Here is an 18,925-nt window from a genome sequence, read left to right as displayed (position 1 = left end):
GCTGGGATGCAGGCAGGGAGGTGTTTAAGTAAAAGCGAGCTGCAGCAACCAGACCCACAGACTCAGGTCCTTAGCACGTGGACAGAACAGTAAGCTTGGTGTGATGCCTGTTTTGACCTCTCTAGAATCTTTGTTTGCTTCTTTTTTTAACATGTGTTCAGTTAATCTTGAAAAGCTATTATTTTTGCATTTTAAAAGACACTGCAAATTGTATGATTGCAGGTATCAGTTCAGCTGTTCAGTTGTGTGAGACTGTGACCCCATGGACTGCAGCACACCAGGCCTCCTTGTGCATCACCAACTCCCGGAGTTTACCCAAACTCATGTCCATTGAGTTGGTGATGCCATCCAACCATCTCATCCTCTGTCTTCCCCTTCTCTTCCCACTTTCAATCTTTCCCAGCATCAGGGTCTTTTCCAATGAGTCAGTTCTTCCCATCAGGTAGCCAAAGTATTGGAGTTTCAGCTTCAGCATCAGTCCTGTTCCAATGAATATTCAGGACTGATTTCCTTTAGGATGGACTGGTTGGATCTCCTTGCGGTCCAAGGGACTCTCAAGAGTCTTCTCCAACATCACAGACCCAAAGCATCAATTCTTTGGTGCTCAGCTTTCTTTATAGTCCAACTCTCATATCCATACATGACTACTGGAAATATCTTTCAAAATAACCTGATGGGAAAGGTGCTCTGTCCTTGGAAACCTATGAAGCAGCAGCAGTGCCCCATGAGCTTCTGCCTGAGGCTCCAGAGAAAGGCCCATTCAGCTCGGAATCCCGGGCACACCCACAAATTCACTAAAGCCTTAACCGCTCAGAAGACTGCCGTGGAGCAGAGTATCACAGGGAGTGCTAGGATACAGCTCCTGGGGCAACAACTAGGAAAACACAAGCAGAAAAATACCCAAAGCGTAATATTTTTGTGTAAGTACTTTTTTAAAGTTTTACTAAGGAAACCTTTCATTTCTCCCTGCCCTGAGTACTGAAATATAAGTAGCACATAAGGCTGAACCAGTTGTAGGTGGGCACCATAGTGATTCAACATGTGCACTTATTGCCAAGTGGTCACCGCAATAAGCTCAGTCAACAGCCATCACCTCACACAGTCAAAGAAGTTTTTCTTGTGATGAGAACTTTTAATATCTAGTCTCTAAGCAACTTTCAAATATACAATAGAGGACTGCTAACTGCAGTCACTATGCTGTGCCTCATATCCCCGGGACTTGGCAGCTGGGAGTTTGTGCCTTTGACCTCCTTCACCCATTTCCTCCACACACACCACCCCCAACTCTGTCAACCACCAATCTGTCCTCTGTATCTATGAGATGTGTGTTTTTTTTAGATTCTACTTATAAGAGACTGCACGCATGCTCAGTTGCTTCAGTCGTGTCCAGTTCTTTGTGACCCCATGGACTGTAGCCTGCCAGGCTCCTCTGTCCATGGAATTCTCCAGGCAAGAATACTGGAGTGGGTTGCCATGCCCTCCTCCAGGGGATCTTCCTGAGCCAGGGATTGAACCCACGTCTCTTATTTTGCCAAAATTGGCAGATGGGTTCTTTACCACTAGTGCCACCTGGGAAGCCCAGCATGACCTGGGGGTGCAGATATCTTTTCAAGATAGTAATTTCAAAGAATGTCATATTTTTATGTTTATTTTGGCTGCACACAAGGCTTGTGGAATCTTGGTTCCCCAACCATAGATCAAACCAGGCCCCCCTGCACTGGAAGCATGGATTCCTAAGCCCTGGACCACCAGGGAATTCCTTGTCATATTTTTAAAGATGCTGTATGGTTGTAGAAGCAAGAGGACTAAATGAATGAAAAAATAGAGAGAGAAGAGCCTTCATAGGTGGGCTGAGATGACTGGCCATTTTCTCTGCCACAACCAGGCACAGGCAGAGGGAAGGATCTTAGACCAAGCACAGAAAACTCCAGAGTGGAGAAGATATTAGCAGAGCTTCCCTATAGGCTGACATAGTGGATTAGAATCTAGAGAAGGCCCAAACATACGACCAGTCTCCCATGTAGGACACCTGGTTTGTGCTTCTGCTGCCCAGGAGGTTGGGCACCTCGTCTTGAAAAGCTGAATGAAACCTCCAGCACTCTGCCGTGTGAAGCTGTCCCTATGGCTCTGTGAAAAGAAGCCTACAGTGCATGATTGCTGATGAAAGCAATCATAAAAAAATGGGGGAGTCTTTTCATCGCCTCATCTCTCTGGAGCATGAACTCCCTCCAGAAAGGCTGGCGCCATATGACTTCACCCTTCCCTCACATCTCCATCACCCAGGACTGATGCTCCAACTAACAAAAGTTGGAAAGGGTGAAGGCAACTGGAGATATGCTGATTTTCTTCTCTTTCACTGGTAAAAAATATTTGAAAGTATTAAGAGTGAATATGAAAAAATATCATATGCCAACACTGCATTGTAGAGGGAAAGGGCAGAGGGGGGGGCAAGTAGAATTTACCACCAGGATGATAATTTATAGTAACAGACACCATTTCAAGCAGTAAAGGTTAAGCTATGTAATGTAAAGTTATAGTTATAAAGACAACCAGTTGGACCAAAAAAAGAAAACCTTTAAATGAATCAGGAGGAATATAAAAGCAAACTAAAACAACAGTAGCAAACAAAATCACACAGACTATATACTTTAAAATGATAAGAACAGTTCAGTTCAGTTCAGTCATTCAGTCGTGTCCGACTCTTTGCGACCCCATGAATCGCAGCACGCCAGGCCTCCCTGTCCATCACCAACTCCCGGAGTTCACTCAGACTCACATCCATCGAGTCAGTGATGCCATCCAGCCATCTCATCCTCTGTCGTCCCCTTCTCCTCCTGTCCCCAATCCCTCCCAGCATCAGAGTCTTTTCCAATGAATCAACTCTTCGCATGAGGTGGCCAAAGTACTGGAGTTTCAGCTTTAGCATCATTCCTTCCAAAGAAATCCCAGGGCTGATCTCCTCCAGAATGGACTGGTTGCATCTCCTTGCAGTCCAAGGGACTCTCAACAGTCTTCTCCAACACCACACTTCAAAAGCATCAATTCTTTGGTGCTCAGCTTTCTTCACGGTCCAACTCTCACATCCACACGTGACTACTGGAAAAACCATAGCCTTGACTAGACGGACCTTAGTCGGCAAAGTAATGTCTCTGCTTTTGAATATGCTATCTAGGTTGGTAAGAACAGAGAGCATAATATAAGGTGGTAAATCAAGAAAGTCTGGTCATTTTCCTTTTCTCTTGTACAAGAGATGTGGAGGGTTGTTGCCCAGGCTGGCACTGTAGCTTGTGGCTGTGTTGGAACCCCAGGCCCCTCTGTGTTTCTGCCTCGCCATCCTCACCATCCTCATCACTGACTTTCATCCTTTGAAAGCTCATGGCGGCAAGATGGCAGCTGGCGATGGCAGAAGGACAGGGACAAAGGACAAAGAGTCTGGCCTCTCTCAAAAGTGCCTGGAACAGTAGGTGGCACATGATAAGTGTTATTTGTTGAGTGATCACATGTTTCATGACCCTGCTGATACTGGGTTTGGTGCCACTTTACATGCGTCCCCAGGTTGAGCTTAACCGTATGTTGTATGCAAGTTTTGAAATTTCCCACTTACTTGTCTCTCTCCCAAATAAGATTCACCCCTGTATTCCTTAATAATTATCAGAGTAACGAACCTGTAAGAAGCACTTAGTAAGTATTTGTTGAATAGTTGAAGAAATGAGCACAAATCTCAGCCCTTTACGCCTTACTCAGCAAGCTTTTTTTGGTGTCTCCTATGTGCCAGGCATTGTTCTGGACATTTGAGCAAAACAGATTCATTCTTATTTTTTATTTCTGGTGGCTCAGATGGTAAAAAATCTGCCTGCAGTGCAGGAGACCCAGATTCCATCCCTGGGTCAGAAGATCCCCTGGAGTAGGAAATGGCAACCCACTCCAGTATTCTTGCCTGACGGGCTACAGGCTATGGGGTCCCAAAGAGCCAGACACAACTGAGTGACTAACACACACACACACACACACACACACACACACACACACACACACACACACACATAAGAAAAAAGAAGTTTGTTTAAAAGAAATTTGGGTTGTTTATAGACTATGACTACAAAACTATAGATTCTATGGGAGTTTTGGAGATAGCGCCCAAATAAGCCCTAAATTTTTAATTAACCAATGACATGTTCTGTCCTCTCTTGTAATTTCACAAAGAAAGTGAATAAAGGTAAAGGTTTCACAGTGAAATCAGGCAGCCATAGTTCATCTGCACATTCAGAAGCCAATGAACTTGGGAAGATAAAGAGGGGAGTACAGGGGAGAAGGGACAAGGGAAGAGAAGAGTGTTTGAGAACAAAAATGCAAGGGTTTTGGGGGGAAAACTCAAACTAAACAAGTAGAAAAGGGGGAGTGAACAGTGTTTCTGAGAAAGAATAAACAAATCTGGATAATGGCCTGTTTACTACATAATGTTTGGCACAGTTTATTCATTAGCTAATACCAATTACTGCCAGAGTTCGGCTGTGGCTAAAATAGACTTTAATTTGATGTAATCATGGACACTTGATGTTGTCTGTGAGATCTCAGACACACGTGTCCGTGTCCTCATCCTATAGCAGCTCTGCAGTCAGATGCCCCTCTGGTTTCAGACACGTTCTCAGTTGCCCAGACCTGCTTTCTGTGGACTGACTCACATTTGATTTGATTCTTGGGTATGGTTTCTGCCAGGAAAAGAAAAAAAAAAAAAAAATCAACACTGCAAATCTCTTTCACTGTTAGTTCTGAAGTGATCTACTGTGTAAAACAACTCCATTTATAAAAGGAGAACTGAAAGGTGGACTTTCTCTCTGGTATTCCTGGGATTAATCCGTTGTCTTTTCCCCACATCAGGGGGAAATCTGTATAAAGGGAGGGGGGTAGTCTTAGGTCTTCTCAGAAGTTTTCATTGTCTGTGCAAGGTGAAGAACGATCCATTGAAAGATGTAAAGGATGAATTCTAACATGTAACCACCTATAAGATAGTTGTTTGATTAAAGACTGTGGCTTCCAGGATTGAACAGGACCATGTAATTTCATGATGCAGCTACTATGCTCTGAAGAGGCTTCAGTTTCCCCGGGAATCAGCTGATGTCATGGTGAACAAGCCAGTCAGGAGAGGGACAGGTGAGTCTGGAGATCACCACAGATGCCTCCAGCCCCACAGGGACGCCTGAATTCTTACCCCACTCCGCCCCAGCTTCCCTGCCTTCTTGCACACATCCACCCTCTTGCTGTGATTGATTGTAAACATTACTAATCACTTCACTCTATTTGTATTACCTGCTCACTCTTTCATGTGGGGAGGCAAATACACCTCAACCCTGCTTAAACAGAATGTGAGAAAAGAAACCCCGGGCCAGGAGAATGGAACAAACTCCCACACAAACCAGGCTGCTTATAATAGTTCTGTACACTGTCTTTGGTGTGTTAAGATCTCACTGTCTCAACCAAGAGCCTGGGCCAAACAGCATCGCAAGAGGAACAGCTAGAGTCATAAACAAGATACCAGATCAAGATGAGACAGAATTTAAAACCTGACAGTGATAAAGAAAAAAGGCAAATATTTCTCTAAGTAAAAATGACCTGATTCTCACAAAGAAAATAACAAAACTGTAGAGCAGGTGGTAAATGTATGTATCCTGATCTTCCATATCACCTGAGACAAATGGTAAAATAAGATTATGTGCCTGATCTAATTTTGAGTTCCCATCAAATATATTGTCCTGGCTTTCTGCTTCTAAAAATCCAATTGAAAGCAAAACACATAGGAGGAGAAAACAGAGACAGGAAGAAACTAGAAGAGGGGCTACGTTTGGAACTGTTGAATAGAACCTTCCCAGTTGGTGGTAGCCATTGCCTCATTTTGGAGGTATTCCCGGTCTAAAGCAAATTCACACTTTACAAACATTCTGAGGCCTAGCTTAAGCTTAGTTGGCCTTCAAAGGGTTAGATTGTTTAGCATTTCCTTTTATCACTTGAGGTACTCCCAAGATACTTCAATTATCATCCTGTTTGCCTGAGCTACTTCATACTCAAAACGGGGTTCCTGACACTTGCAACCATGAAAATTCCACCTTAACAACAGACATCACAACAGAAACTTTCCACCACTCCTAACTCAAAATGAAATAACTTAGCGCTTTTCAACCTCCTCACAGATTGGCTCAGAAACCAGAACTGGAAAAGGTCTGCAGTTGGGAGTGATCAATATTTCCAGCTATGAGTATCTGTAAAAAGCAGATGGTGAGAAAATTAAATTGGGGCTGGCAGAAATGGTCTGTGATATTTCCACATCATTAACATCTTGAACATACATATCTCTAGCATATTAGTTTACAAAAACACACTAGCTAAAAGCAAAGGAGACCCATGACAAATAAATATTGATAGAGCAAGGAATGGTGTGGAAGACTGGCCCAGTGAATGCAGAGCTGCTATGCCAGGAGCCTTGCCTTTGGAGCAGTGGGTATGCCAAATTTACTGAGTTTTAAGACGTCTAGGCAAAGGGCCCTTGCCTAAGAATAAAAGTGTAAAATACATTACCTATAACAAATTACACCTAAACCCTAATTTTTCTGGGTCTAGTCTTGATCACCGCAGAACCTCAAAAGGAGCAAAAATCTCCCTCTGCCACTGTCATGGGGGAAACTGCTTAAGAATCTCTTCTGACTTCTACACAGAGGAAACTGGCAAGTAGTTAGCCGACACAATCAAACTCACAAATCAGGCCAAAGTTAGAGCCTGGTACTGAAACCACAGCCCTTTGAAATGCAGCAAGATTAGCACATCACTAGGACTTGAGGGACAAAAGACTTTTCATTTAATTTTTTTTAGGAAACGAAAAAGGGGATAATGAATCAAGCCTACTGGAAAAGTATAGGCACAGGAAACTGTGGAGGACCACAGACCGTCTGACCCATGAAAGTCATAGAGTGGGTCACCACTGACTTTATGCTGTTCACCTAAGAAGGAAGATTATGACTTATTTTGAGAGTAAGACATTTATGATGAAATAAGTCTCCAGTGGGCCCAACATCACTAGCTGGTGAAAAAAAAAAAAAAAAAGTAAGTAAACACGAAAGTAAAACTTTAGAAAAGACATGAAAAAATGCAGTTAGGATAATCACAAGAAATGAGTGGAAAGGATAGAACATGTCAGGCAAGATAGACTCTTTCAGGAAAATCACATAATTAATGGAGAAAAATAAAGGATATAAGTCACTGTTGTTAACCACTTAAATGTGTGGTAAAACCAAAGGCAAATCACTGGAATCAAGTTGTTAGAAACTTGAAAAATGAACATAGTCATTTATTGAAGCTATTCTCTGATAACTAAAATATATTTTCCATTAAAAATGGCCTCTCCAATCTGACCTTTGAGCATCTTTGCCTTTGCATTTATGTTCTGTGTCTGAAACAGAACGTTCCAGTCCGACTGCAAATAATGTGTCAATGTTCTTGTAGCACAGTTTTCATTTATCTGAACTTGTGAATAATGCTAGCTTTAGCACTGGCCCAATTTTATTTGCAAAGCATAATCAAATAGAGTCTGACAAGACTACTCTCTCTTGTTGAAATGATTATAAATCATGGGTGAAAATAAATGAAAATGAATCCAATGTGCAGGAAGGATATCAGAGATAATAACATTAAAGGTGGGTTTATCGATGAGAATGTTATTGGTAAGATGAGATCCAGGGGTGAGTGAGGTGAATCACATGAGCCCAGTTCACTGAAGGTCATTTTCTTATAATCTCTTAAATTATAGAAAGGAGGGGTTGGGTGTTTACTATAAGTAGATTAGAACAGGGTGAGAAAAAGAAACTAGATTCTTATCTTGCTCGGTTTGCTATTACTGAGATCACTGAAATTTCCCAAGTTGCAAAGAGCTTCTCTTATAAAACCTATCAGTTGATTTCTTCATTTAGAAAATAAAACTGTAAGCATGTCTAAAATGTTTGATCCTTTTCTTCATCAATGATATCAAGTAACAACGACCCCATCAATGTTCTACTTAGACCCAGAGAAAACTCTTTCCAAATTTACTTTTGTTGAAGCTTTTCAAATTCTATGAAATGTAGCTGAAACACTATCAGTGGCCTTACCCACAAGCCTGGAGAGTGAAGGAGACAAAACAGACACAGGTAGTGACCTTAACTTAAATCCCTAACCAGTGAGACTTTATGCAGATTCAACAAAGCTTTCCATAGACTCTTTTAAACTCTGCAAATTATATGGGCCTCCATAGGGAAAGAATCTTAAAAGAAAAAAACAGGAGGGGATATATGTATACATATAGCTGGGTCACTTTGCTGTGGTGAAGCTAATACCATATTGTAAGCCAACTATACATTAAAAAAAATAAAAAATAAAAAAACCCCAACAATTCTGCAAAGTTTTGTATGTTCAGATCCATTCTTCCATGGCCTTCATGTATGTAAGAGGTATCTACTTGCTGAAGACCATTTTCCTCACTACAGTTTTGTTTTACTTTCCAGGGGGCGATGCTTTAGCATGCAGAGACGGCCAGAACAGCACATTGATTCTGTAGTAAATGGCAATAGGATATTTTTAGAAAAATGAAGTACAGTTGATTTACAATAGTGTTGTTAGTTTCAGGTATATACAGCAAAATGATTCTGTTATGTGTGTATACATACACACATATATATACTTTTATTTACATTCTTTTCTAATAGATTATTATAAGATATTGAATATATTTCCCTGAGCTCTACAGTAAATCCTGCTTCTGTTTTATGTATGGTGGTGGTTATTTGTTAATCCCATACTCCTAATTTATCCTTCCACCTGCTTTCCTCTTTGGTAACCATAAGTTTGTTGTCTATGTCTGTGAGTTTGTTTCTGTTTCATAAATATTAACAAATTTATCTGTGCTATTTTTTAGATTCCGCACATAGGTGATACATTTGTCTTGTCTGACTATTTATCTGTATAATAATCTCTAGGTCCGCCCATGTTGCTGCAAATGGCAGTGTGTCATTCTTTCTTATGGCTGAGTAATACTCCGTGTGGATATGTATCATATCTTCTTTACCCGTTCATCTGCTAATGGACATTTAGGTTGCTTCCAGGTCTTGGTTATTGCAAAAAGTGCTGCTGTGAACATTGGGCTATGACTGTATCTTTTAAAATTAGTTTTTGTCTTTTCCAGAGTGGGATTGCTGGGTCATGTGGTAACTCTTATTTTTAGCTTTTTAAGGAACCTCCATACCACTCACCATAGTGGCTGCACCAGTTTCCATCCCTACCAGTGGTGAAGGTGTATTCCTTCTTCTCCACATCTTCTCCAGCATTTATTATCTGTAGATTTTTAAATGTTGGCCATTCTGACTGGTGTGAAGTGAGGCTTCACTGTAGTTTTGATTTGCATTTTATAAAATAACAATATTGAGCATCTCTTCATGTTCCTGTTGGCCATCTGTATGTCTAGTTTGGAGAAATATCTGTTTATGTCTTCTACCCATTTTTTGATTGAGCAGAAGATTTTAGGGTTAGGGTTAGGGTTAGGGTTTGATTGAGCAGAGCATCAGTTTTTCTTTTACATTGATGAGCTGTTTGTATATTTTGGAAATTAAACCTCTGTCAGTTGCATCATTTGCAAATATCTTCTCCCAGTTCATCGGTTGTCTTTTCATGTTGTGTATGGTTTCCTTTGCTGTGCAAAAGCTTACAAGTTTGATTAGGTCCCATGCTTATTTTTGTTTTCATTTCTTTTGCCTTAGGAGAGTGATCTGAGAACATACTGCTATGATTTATGGCAGAGAGTGTTTTGTTTAGGTTCTCTTCTAGGTGTTTTATGGTGTCATATCTTATATGTAAGCATTCTTGAGTTTATTTTTGTGTTTGGTGTGAGGGTGTGTTCTAACATCATTGATACATGCAGCTGTCCAGCTTTCCCAGTACCACTTGTTGAAGAGACTGTCTTTTCTCCATTATATAATCTTGCCTCCTTTGTAGAAGATTAACTGACCAAAGGTATGTGGGTTTATTTCTGGGCTCTCTATTTACAGCACTTTTCTTCTGTCCCACAGTTTCAGAGTTAGTCCCTCCTCAGTACATTCCTCTGTGATGGCACTTTCCACTCTGATGACAAGTATCTGTCTGCCTGACTATACTCTACCCTTCTTTGGACAGATATTTATTCACCTTTGTATCTGGGTTTCCCTGGTGGCTCAGAGGTTAAAGCATCTGCCTGCAATGTGGGGGACCTGGGTTCAATCCCTGGGTCAGGAAGATCCCCTGGAGAAGGAAATGGCAACCCACTCCAGCAGTCTTGCCTGGAGAATCCCATGGATGGAGGAGCCTGGTGGGCTACAGTCTGTGGGGTCGCAAAGAGTCGGACATGACTGAGCGATTTCACTTTCACTTTCACTTTTTGTATCTGCAGTACTTTGGTCTGATATATTGTAGGACTACCATTAAAGTTTATTAAGTCAAAATATTTTGTTTAAATGGATCAAAATTTCTGTTCATGTCACAGAATCTTACCACAGAGATGTATTTCTTATTTTAAAATATAGTCTTATAATCATTATTTTCTCCCATGATTCCTAATGCCCACAGTAAAAAGTCAGCAATGCTCAGCATCAGTTTAATCTATATCAAGATTGGAAAAATCGTTCAGCAAAGCCCTCCCTATAGGAATTCAGGCAGCTGGAGGGGAAACTAAATGTAAAATCAAGTCAGCAAATATGAAAACTTATCCCCACTGAAACTGATAGCCATAATCTTAAATGTTTTATTGAACCATATCTCCTAGACATTTTAAAAGGTGACACTGGAATTTTTAATGCATAATGTCTCTTCTTATGACACCATAACGGTAGATGTATATCTTACACATTTGTCAAAACGTAAAGAATGTTCAACAGCGAAAGTGAACCGCAACGTAAACTAAGGATTTGGGGTAACAGTGATGTGTCAACGTATGTTTATCATTGATTGTGTAACAAATACACCACTCTGATGTGAGATATTGATGGTGGGGAAGACTGCGGGGGAGGTGGGGGTAGACGGAATATGCGGGAACTCTATACTTTCAGCTCTATTTTACTGTAAAGCTCCAAAAATAAAGTATTAAGTTAAAAAAAAAAAAAGATAACATGAAGTATTCCTTTTCTTAGGACTGCAATCTGGTTACTCAAGCACAGTTTCACAGAGGAAATATACAGACAAGATCATGTTTGTGAGAGCCCCTGTTTATCCTATTGACTTTTGTTAAATCCTCTACTATTTCAACCAAAGTTATTGATTAAGTAAAGATGTTTTTTGATCATTTTTCATTTCTTAATAGATTTCACAGAAAGGAACCAGACAGCAACACGTGGTATGACTGATAGGAAACTTCAGTGCCACGCCATGGACCATCAACCCTGCTGATACAGTTCCTCTGGATCTGCCCAGGTCTGGTACACACAGGCTTTGCATGTGCTGCCAAGCAGCCTTTGAAACCGCAGCTACATTAGTGTGCCACTGAGGTGGCTTCAACAGCCCACTGTGAATTTCAGAGGGATTTCCCCCCTCCCCACCAATCAGGAGTTTAGTTCTCCATTTGAGCTTCAAAGCACACAATTGTAACTGCATGCAAATGCTTGAGCTTGAAAGTCTATATCAAGGTAGCAAAAGATTGGAGGTTTAAGGAATTACTAATATGTAAGTAAGAGAGACAAATATTTATTTGCTCTCTCTTACCAGAGCTTCCTAACATGCTATCAAGAGAACATTATTTGTGCAAACTATTTCCCTACTTACTGAGAGTTCAGTTCTCAAAAATGCTAGGACATTGCTGCACACCACCCACCTCCATTTAGACTAATAAACGTGCATAGATTCTCAGAAGATGAGAAGTGGTCAATTTTAAAAGTTTATTCAGCTTTAACCCAACATTTCCCAAACTTATGTGGTTCCAGAACCATTGCTGCAGCTGGTATCATAGTTCTAATAACACTTATTAACATCCCAAGGAATTACTGTTACAGAAACATGCTTTGCAAATTATTAGTATATTTTGATAGCAATAATAGTGGCCTTTAAAAATAAACTTTAAATCATTTTTCTCTAACATAACATGTTGACAATTATCTAGAGGAATGAGAAGTTATTAAATAAATAAACATGAGCAATGCTGAAGATTTTAACTGAAAAGTAACTATGGACTGATCTATAAGAAACACACAAATGAATGCCTTTATGTCATCCATCTCTGAACCTCATCATTTTTGTCTGGGCAACTTCCAGAGGCCAGCTTATTTTCCTAGTTCTCTTCCTAAACGCATCCCATTATCTTTCGAGCATCAAATGTAAGTAAATTTTTAAATATAAATGTGATTCCTTAAAATATTTTTTATCCTAATGACAGAAATAACATAGAAAGAATAATACTCAAGTCCCTTTTGTCAACTATATCTAATACTTTCAGAAGCTTGCTTCTCTAAGTAAAATTCATTTTATCTTTTCAGGGGTAAAATATAAACTGGACACTCTATAAATAAATCACACTGTATATACAAACTCTGTAAGAGCTTATATTAAACCAACCCCCTCTTCCCTAATTAGTGATTAGTCATCTGGTTTCAGGAGACCCCAGTTCAATTCCTGGGTTGGGAAGATCCCCTAGAGAAGGAATAGCTACCCAGTCCAGTATCCTTGGACTTCCCTTGTGTTTCAGCTGGTAAAGAATCTGCCTGTAATGTAGGAGAGTCTCCTGGGTTCAGTCCCTGGGTTGGGAAGATCCCCTGGAGAAGCAGAAGGCTACTCATGCCAGTACTCTAGCCTGGAGAATTCCGTGGACTATATAGTCCACGGGGTCACAAAGAATCGGACACAACTGAGCGAGTTTCACTTTCATGGGGTTTTAATTCTTGATTTTTATTAAAGCTAGACTATGTCTCTCCAGAGACAATGCCAAAATTCAGATGATCATCATCTAAAAATTATATTATTGGCCTGGCTGAACATATTCTTATTTTTACCATGAGCAGTTTTTATCCTGATACTGTGCAATTCTTGTGTATCAATGTATTTGCATATTATGTCATATTTTATGTTAATGATTCTTTTGTTTACATTTTTAAAATTTTACTTTATTCAGAGTTGACTCATTGGAAAAGACTCTGATGCTGGGAAGGATTGGGCGCAGGAGGAGAAGGGGACGACCGAGGATGAGATGGCTGGATGGCATCACAGACTCGATGGACGTGAGTCTGAGTGAACTCCGGGAGATGGTGATGGACAGGGAGGCCTGGCGTGCTGCAATTCATGGGATCGCAAAGAGTCGGACACGACTGAGCGACTGAACTGAACTGAAGCAGTAGTATACAAAAAACTCAGTTTGACATATTACTTATTTGAATTAAATATTAAAATTCATGTGCTCCTTAAGATCATCTTGTATGTCACAAGTAGAATGTCTAGCACACACCTTGGAAAACACATGGAAATCTCTTGCCACGTAAATAAGGGATGAGATGTGAAGTAGGGAAAAGTTAGGGTAACTTCTCTTAACTCTCCTTCCTACCAGATATATGCATTGCACAAATAAACTAAACAGTATTTCTATATACTGCTTTCTGAAAGAAAAAAAAAGTCTTTTAAAATATTGTGATCAAATGAATTTATAGTCAAGGACTATCCAAATCATGGAGGGGACTCATCTGTAGTCTGCATGATACAGTAAATCCACCAAATGAAACGTTTCATTGAAACATGCAGTCTTTATGAAAAAAGCAAGCATCCTCTAGAACCAAAGAGTGATTTACCATGTGGTGTGTGTGTGTGTGTGCGCCTCTGCAGGCCTCATTTTCTTTCTGTCTGTCTGATCAAGTGACCTAGTCTCATTTGGTTAGGTTTTAACCGCAAACATCACTGTATGCTCATTTTTTTCAAGAGACACGTCACAACACACCAAGAAAGGGGGAACTTCCAGTGTCTGTGGCAACATCACTTGATAAACAGACTTGTCTGCACAGCGAGGGCCTGTGAGCCGTCACTATATAAAGCGGCAGAGACGCGGACTCACAGACATTTGCCTCTGGAGACGATGCGAGCAGCGGCCATCTCCACGCCAAGGTTAGACAAAATGCCAGGCATGCTCCTCTCTGCGAACCCAAAGGAACTGAAAGCAACTGATCATTCACTTCCAGATGACAAAACGCAGAAAAAGAGGCCCAAGACTTTGTAAGTTCCTTCACTTTATGAATTTGAACTTAGATGATCTTTAACGGCAGAGCGATTGAAAATGAATGGAAGAAATTATGAGCCTTCAGTTTAGCTATATCAGAGCAAGGACCTCTGAATTTTAAGTATATTTGGTTGTATTTAAAAGTGAATCATGCTAGGGCATTAAATGAAGTGGGAATTCTTCCAGACTTTGGCTCATAAAAAGTGGCTCACTCTTTAATATAGCAATATGTTGTATCAGCTTTTTTTATTATGACCTGATTCCTTAGAGAAGTTTACTTCATGTTCTTTTCTTTTTAATAAAAGGTATTGTACTGAAGAAACATGAATATTTACTTTTGTGTCTTTTGTAGTGGAATGGACGTGAAAGCATACCTGAGATCTATGATCCCACATCTGGAATCTGGAATGAAGCCTTCCAAGTCCAAAGACCTGTAAGTATACTAATACATGGACCTGTCACTATATAAGCAGCCTATGCATTAGCTCTATATTCTAACATGACAGTAATACTAATATAATGGACTTCGTTTCTTTTAAGGAACAAGCCTAATAAGATTAAGCTACATTAGTACCAATGTAAATTAAATACAAATGTGTGTGCATATGTTTGCTATTTATTATACTGTTTGAGTATATTTGGATATTTTTCACATTTTACTGGCAGATACTTTCATAATAATAGATAAGTTTTAATAAAATTTATTAGTTGTAGAGTCTTAGTTTGGGAAATTATCAAAATGCAGCAGCACTCTGATTTCATTTGGGCTTACACTAAAAAATACTAATGGATGTAAATATTGCCCCCTTGCAGACTCTCTGCTGATGAAGTGAAGCAGTGGTCCGAATCCCTGGAAAAACTTCTTGCCAACCAAAGTAAGTGCAGATTAACTGTTGGATGTCTCTGGCTTTATCTCAGTGTGCAGACAAATTGAACAGACTCATTAAAGTACAGTGTTGTGGGTGGAGGGTGTGTGGAAAGCTGTCCTCTGGCAGTTGTGCAGCGCTGACAACTTCAGCATGTTATGCCTCCCTGTGGTGTCACGTCTCAGTACTCAGTGCTGCTGCCACCCTTTAGAAAAATTTGCCAAGGGAGCTAGTTACTTCCAGGGGTCATTATGGGAGCTAAACTGAAAATTAGGCTGGGTTTCTGGAGTTTAAAGTTTTAAAAAGTCAATTAAACATCTCAACCACTATTTTGAAAGCTTACCGAAAGGATATATTTTTGTACCATGGGATGTAAGGAGCAGGATTCACTCAGTCCGTTAATTATATTCTCCATTCACACATGCGTTAAATCACTCATTCAGCCCACTTTTATGTGCAAGCATTTTTAGAGCAACAAGGATTCAAAAGCAGTGTCTTGCTGCCTTGAAGGTGGTTGAGACACATGGCATATAATTGCATTATATAAAACATGACACATTATAACATAGGTATGACAATAAAATACTTTTTAAACTAGAGAGTCTTGTGGGGAGTTTCTGATGAAGACGGTGAATGAAATCAGCTTGCCTTAACCCTCATCATAGACACTGGGATCCTGTTGAAATGAGGACCTCAGTCAGGGACATAGACAGGCAGCTTGTCCCTATCCGGGGAGCTGATCCTCTTCTCCCAAACACCCTCACATGGGGATCAAGTAGTTCTATCTGGTTCATCTGCTTATTATCTGCCTTAGTTTACAATTCAGAAAAACAAACAATGCTATAGAAATGGCCCATTGAAAGGCCTCAGTAATATAATCAGTACAGTATACATATGTGACATACAGGCCTCACATCTTCTGACTTACGTGAGTTGAATGGAGAAATTATATTTGCTAATGATTAGCAAGCAATCAATGCCTTTTGTCACTATTTTATTCCCTAAAATACTCTGCATACTGGCTGGGTTGGTAGCATAAGAGATTGTTTTTTAATCTGCAGAGCAGAATTTTAATTTGATTAGCAGATGAAAGTAAAGCACAGTTTTGTAGCCACCACTAAGCAGTTGTGTGACTGTGACAAGTGAATCTGACCGCAGATAAACTATAAATGAAGGGATCTCTAAGGCTTTCCCATCTCTTCAAACAGCTATTTCAGCAGGGGCCAACTCTCTCCTTTGTACACAGAGAATATGCTAGTATTTTTCTTGTAAAATTTCTCCAAGTTATTCATTTATTGGCTCAACTAATTTATCTCACCCCCTCACTCTGTCTTTTTAGCTGGTCAAGACGTCTTTGGAAATTTCCTGAAGTCTGAGTACAGCGAGGAGAATATTGAGTTCTGGCTGGCTTGTGAAGACTATAAAAAAACAAAGTCTGATCTTTTGCATTGCAAAGCGGAGAAAATCTATAAGGCATTTGTGCAGTCAGATGCTGCCAAACAAGTGAGTATTTAGTTTACTACCATCAGGTTATATGTAAAGGAATTTAGATACAGGATAACATTCAACATAATTGCAAGATGAAATCCTCTCTGAGCATCATGATTTTCACTGCTGTATATCTAAGTGTATTTCTGAAGTTCAGTGCAATGATAATCTAATTTTCTATATCTGTGAAAAGATTAAATAAAAGATTGGTTTTGTAAAACAAGCTAACCTGATAGGGTGGGGTAAGGAGTAAGGTGACACCAGAACTGTGTGTCAGGGGGCCCTGGACGAGCTGGCTCATCTTAGATTAGGAAAAGAAGGGATTAGTGCAATACATGGATTACAGCAGCAGCAGTATTTCCAGTTGGAGGTAAAGCCCACTTCCTGCTAAATATTCCTGGTTCAAGCATCCTCTGCTCCTGTAAATGTGCACATCACTCTTTTTGCTGCATGTGTCACCTTATATAAATATTTAAGAGAGACTGTAAGCTAACTTGGCACAAAGATATCTCTGCCTCTTTGTGATATTTCTTTTTAACTCCTCCACACCTAGCAAAAGGCATGTTTAAAACAGGCATTCAAGAGATATTTGAGCTGATTTAAATAACAGTTTAGAGCCACCATCCCCAGATAGTTTGAAAGCAACAGTAACATCGTAAAATATGCAACAAATGGGAAGTGTATATGAACTAATGCAGATTTCTTTTTTAGATCAATATTGACTTCCGCACTCGAGAATCTACAGCCAAGAAGATTCAAGCACCAACACCCACATCTTTTGACGAAGCCCAAAAAATCATATATACTCTTATGGAAAAGGACTCGTATCCCAGATTCCTCAAATCAAATGTATACTTAAATCTTCTGAATGACCTTCAGGCTAATAGTCTAAAGTGACTGGCTCCTGGCTGGAGGGAATTAGTGATGGTATCAAGTATAGAAGGAAGGCAAGAGAGTGGCTCCCTGGGGGAACACTTTGGCCTTTTTGGACAACTCACAGGCCCAAGGGAAGAACCCATGACTCAGAACCCATGGAAGCTATCCAGGCTCAGGGCTGAAGACATGTGAGGTGAACATTTAGTGGTGGTAGAAGGAAGGAGACTCCGCGGTACTGTCATAAAATAAAGCGGACCTGCATATTAGAACAGCCCTCAGCACTGAGAAGGCCGGGGAACACTCGCCACACAGAAACTGTGAAAAAAGGATTTGAAACTGATTAAAACATGCTGTGAGCTTCAAGGTCAAGTGGTATTTATGCTGCATAGTGTTATATAGAGACTGGACTGAGCTGCTGAAATTTCTTTTACTTTGAAAAGTCTGTGTTTCAGAATCTCCATTGCTGTTATAGACAAAGTTTTTCAGTGTTGTTTGTTTGATTGTTTGGGGGGCTTGAAAGAGATGAAGAAGAGAACAATGTATTTAACTTAAGCTATTGCCTTAAAGTTGGAAAGTCAGAATATATTTGTAAATTAAATTATCACAGTGTCAATAATAAATGTGTTTTGTATTAAAATATAGAAACAATTTCTGTTTATGTTTCCTTGCCATCTTTAAAATCTGGCATTTATTTTTCAGATTTAACAAAAATTTAAGCAAGAGTCTTCTACTTTCTTTTACCTCTTCAACATCAAAAACTATCACCCAATTAATTTATATTATATGTATTATGTGCATGTATTGGACAGAATTCACTAGTCTTCTCTCTTCTATCACAATGTATAAAGATCAAACAAATATAATATGCTCTCATACAGTCAAGCTTCAAACTGATGAGAAATTGAAGTCTTTTAAAAAGGGATAGGAATTTTATTTCAAGTCATCTAATTAACAACTAGTAGTTTATTATGTTTTAAAGCTTATAAAAGTCAAATGTATTTTCTCATTTAATGTCTATATCAATCCTATGAAAGCAGTGACTAGTAAGATTAAATTGCTATTTCCCAAATTTAACTACTAAAATTACCTAGGATGTTAAAACACAAAACACTAATTTCAGGACCCTACTCCTGACTGAATCAGAATCTCCAAGATAGAGAATCTATATTTTAAGAGGAAATTCCAGGTGATTCTGAAGATGCTCTGGTTATCCAGGGTCAGGAATCCTGGGGTTAAGAGACAGTCCTAAAGCCAGGAATTATACATAAACCTGACCACACCATTTCTGCTCCTTGTACTCCACAACACTGCCCCCAACTGGCCAGAAGACATTTTCTAAATCCTCAAGTCTTAAGCAGTCCTAGGTGTTACCTAAATAGGAACACAAGACTGCTCTGTAGGAACACATCAACATGATGTATAGCCCAGCATATCCTGTAAAGTTGTGTCTTCCCATGCACCCGTG

At 39.7% G+C, this 18,925-nt stretch overlaps 1 protein-coding gene across 1 annotated transcript; it reads left to right on the top strand.

Moving 5' to 3' along the window:
• Positions 1 to 14,068: 14,068 nt before the first annotated feature.
• On the top strand, positions 14,069 to 18,108 carry RGS1 (regulator of G protein signaling 1). Its single transcript, XM_004013588.5, has 5 exons — positions 14,069 to 14,226; positions 14,583 to 14,663; positions 15,044 to 15,105; positions 16,436 to 16,599; positions 17,296 to 18,108. The coding sequence occupies exons 1-5, from the start codon at positions 14,090 to 14,092 to the stop codon at positions 17,479 to 17,481; spliced, it is 630 nt and encodes a 209-aa protein (XP_004013637.3). The 5' UTR covers positions 14,069 to 14,089; the 3' UTR covers positions 17,482 to 18,108.
• Positions 18,109 to 18,925: the final 817 nt, after the last annotated feature.

This window comes from Ovis aries, chromosome 12 (assembly GCF_016772045.2).
Source record: "Ovis aries strain OAR_USU_Benz2616 breed Rambouillet chromosome 12, ARS-UI_Ramb_v3.0, whole genome shotgun sequence".
NCBI classification, from domain to species: Eukaryota; Metazoa; Chordata; class Mammalia; order Artiodactyla; family Bovidae; genus Ovis; species Ovis aries.
The sequence above is the reverse complement of the archived record's forward strand: the minus strand, read 5'-3'. Positions and strand labels throughout refer to the sequence as shown.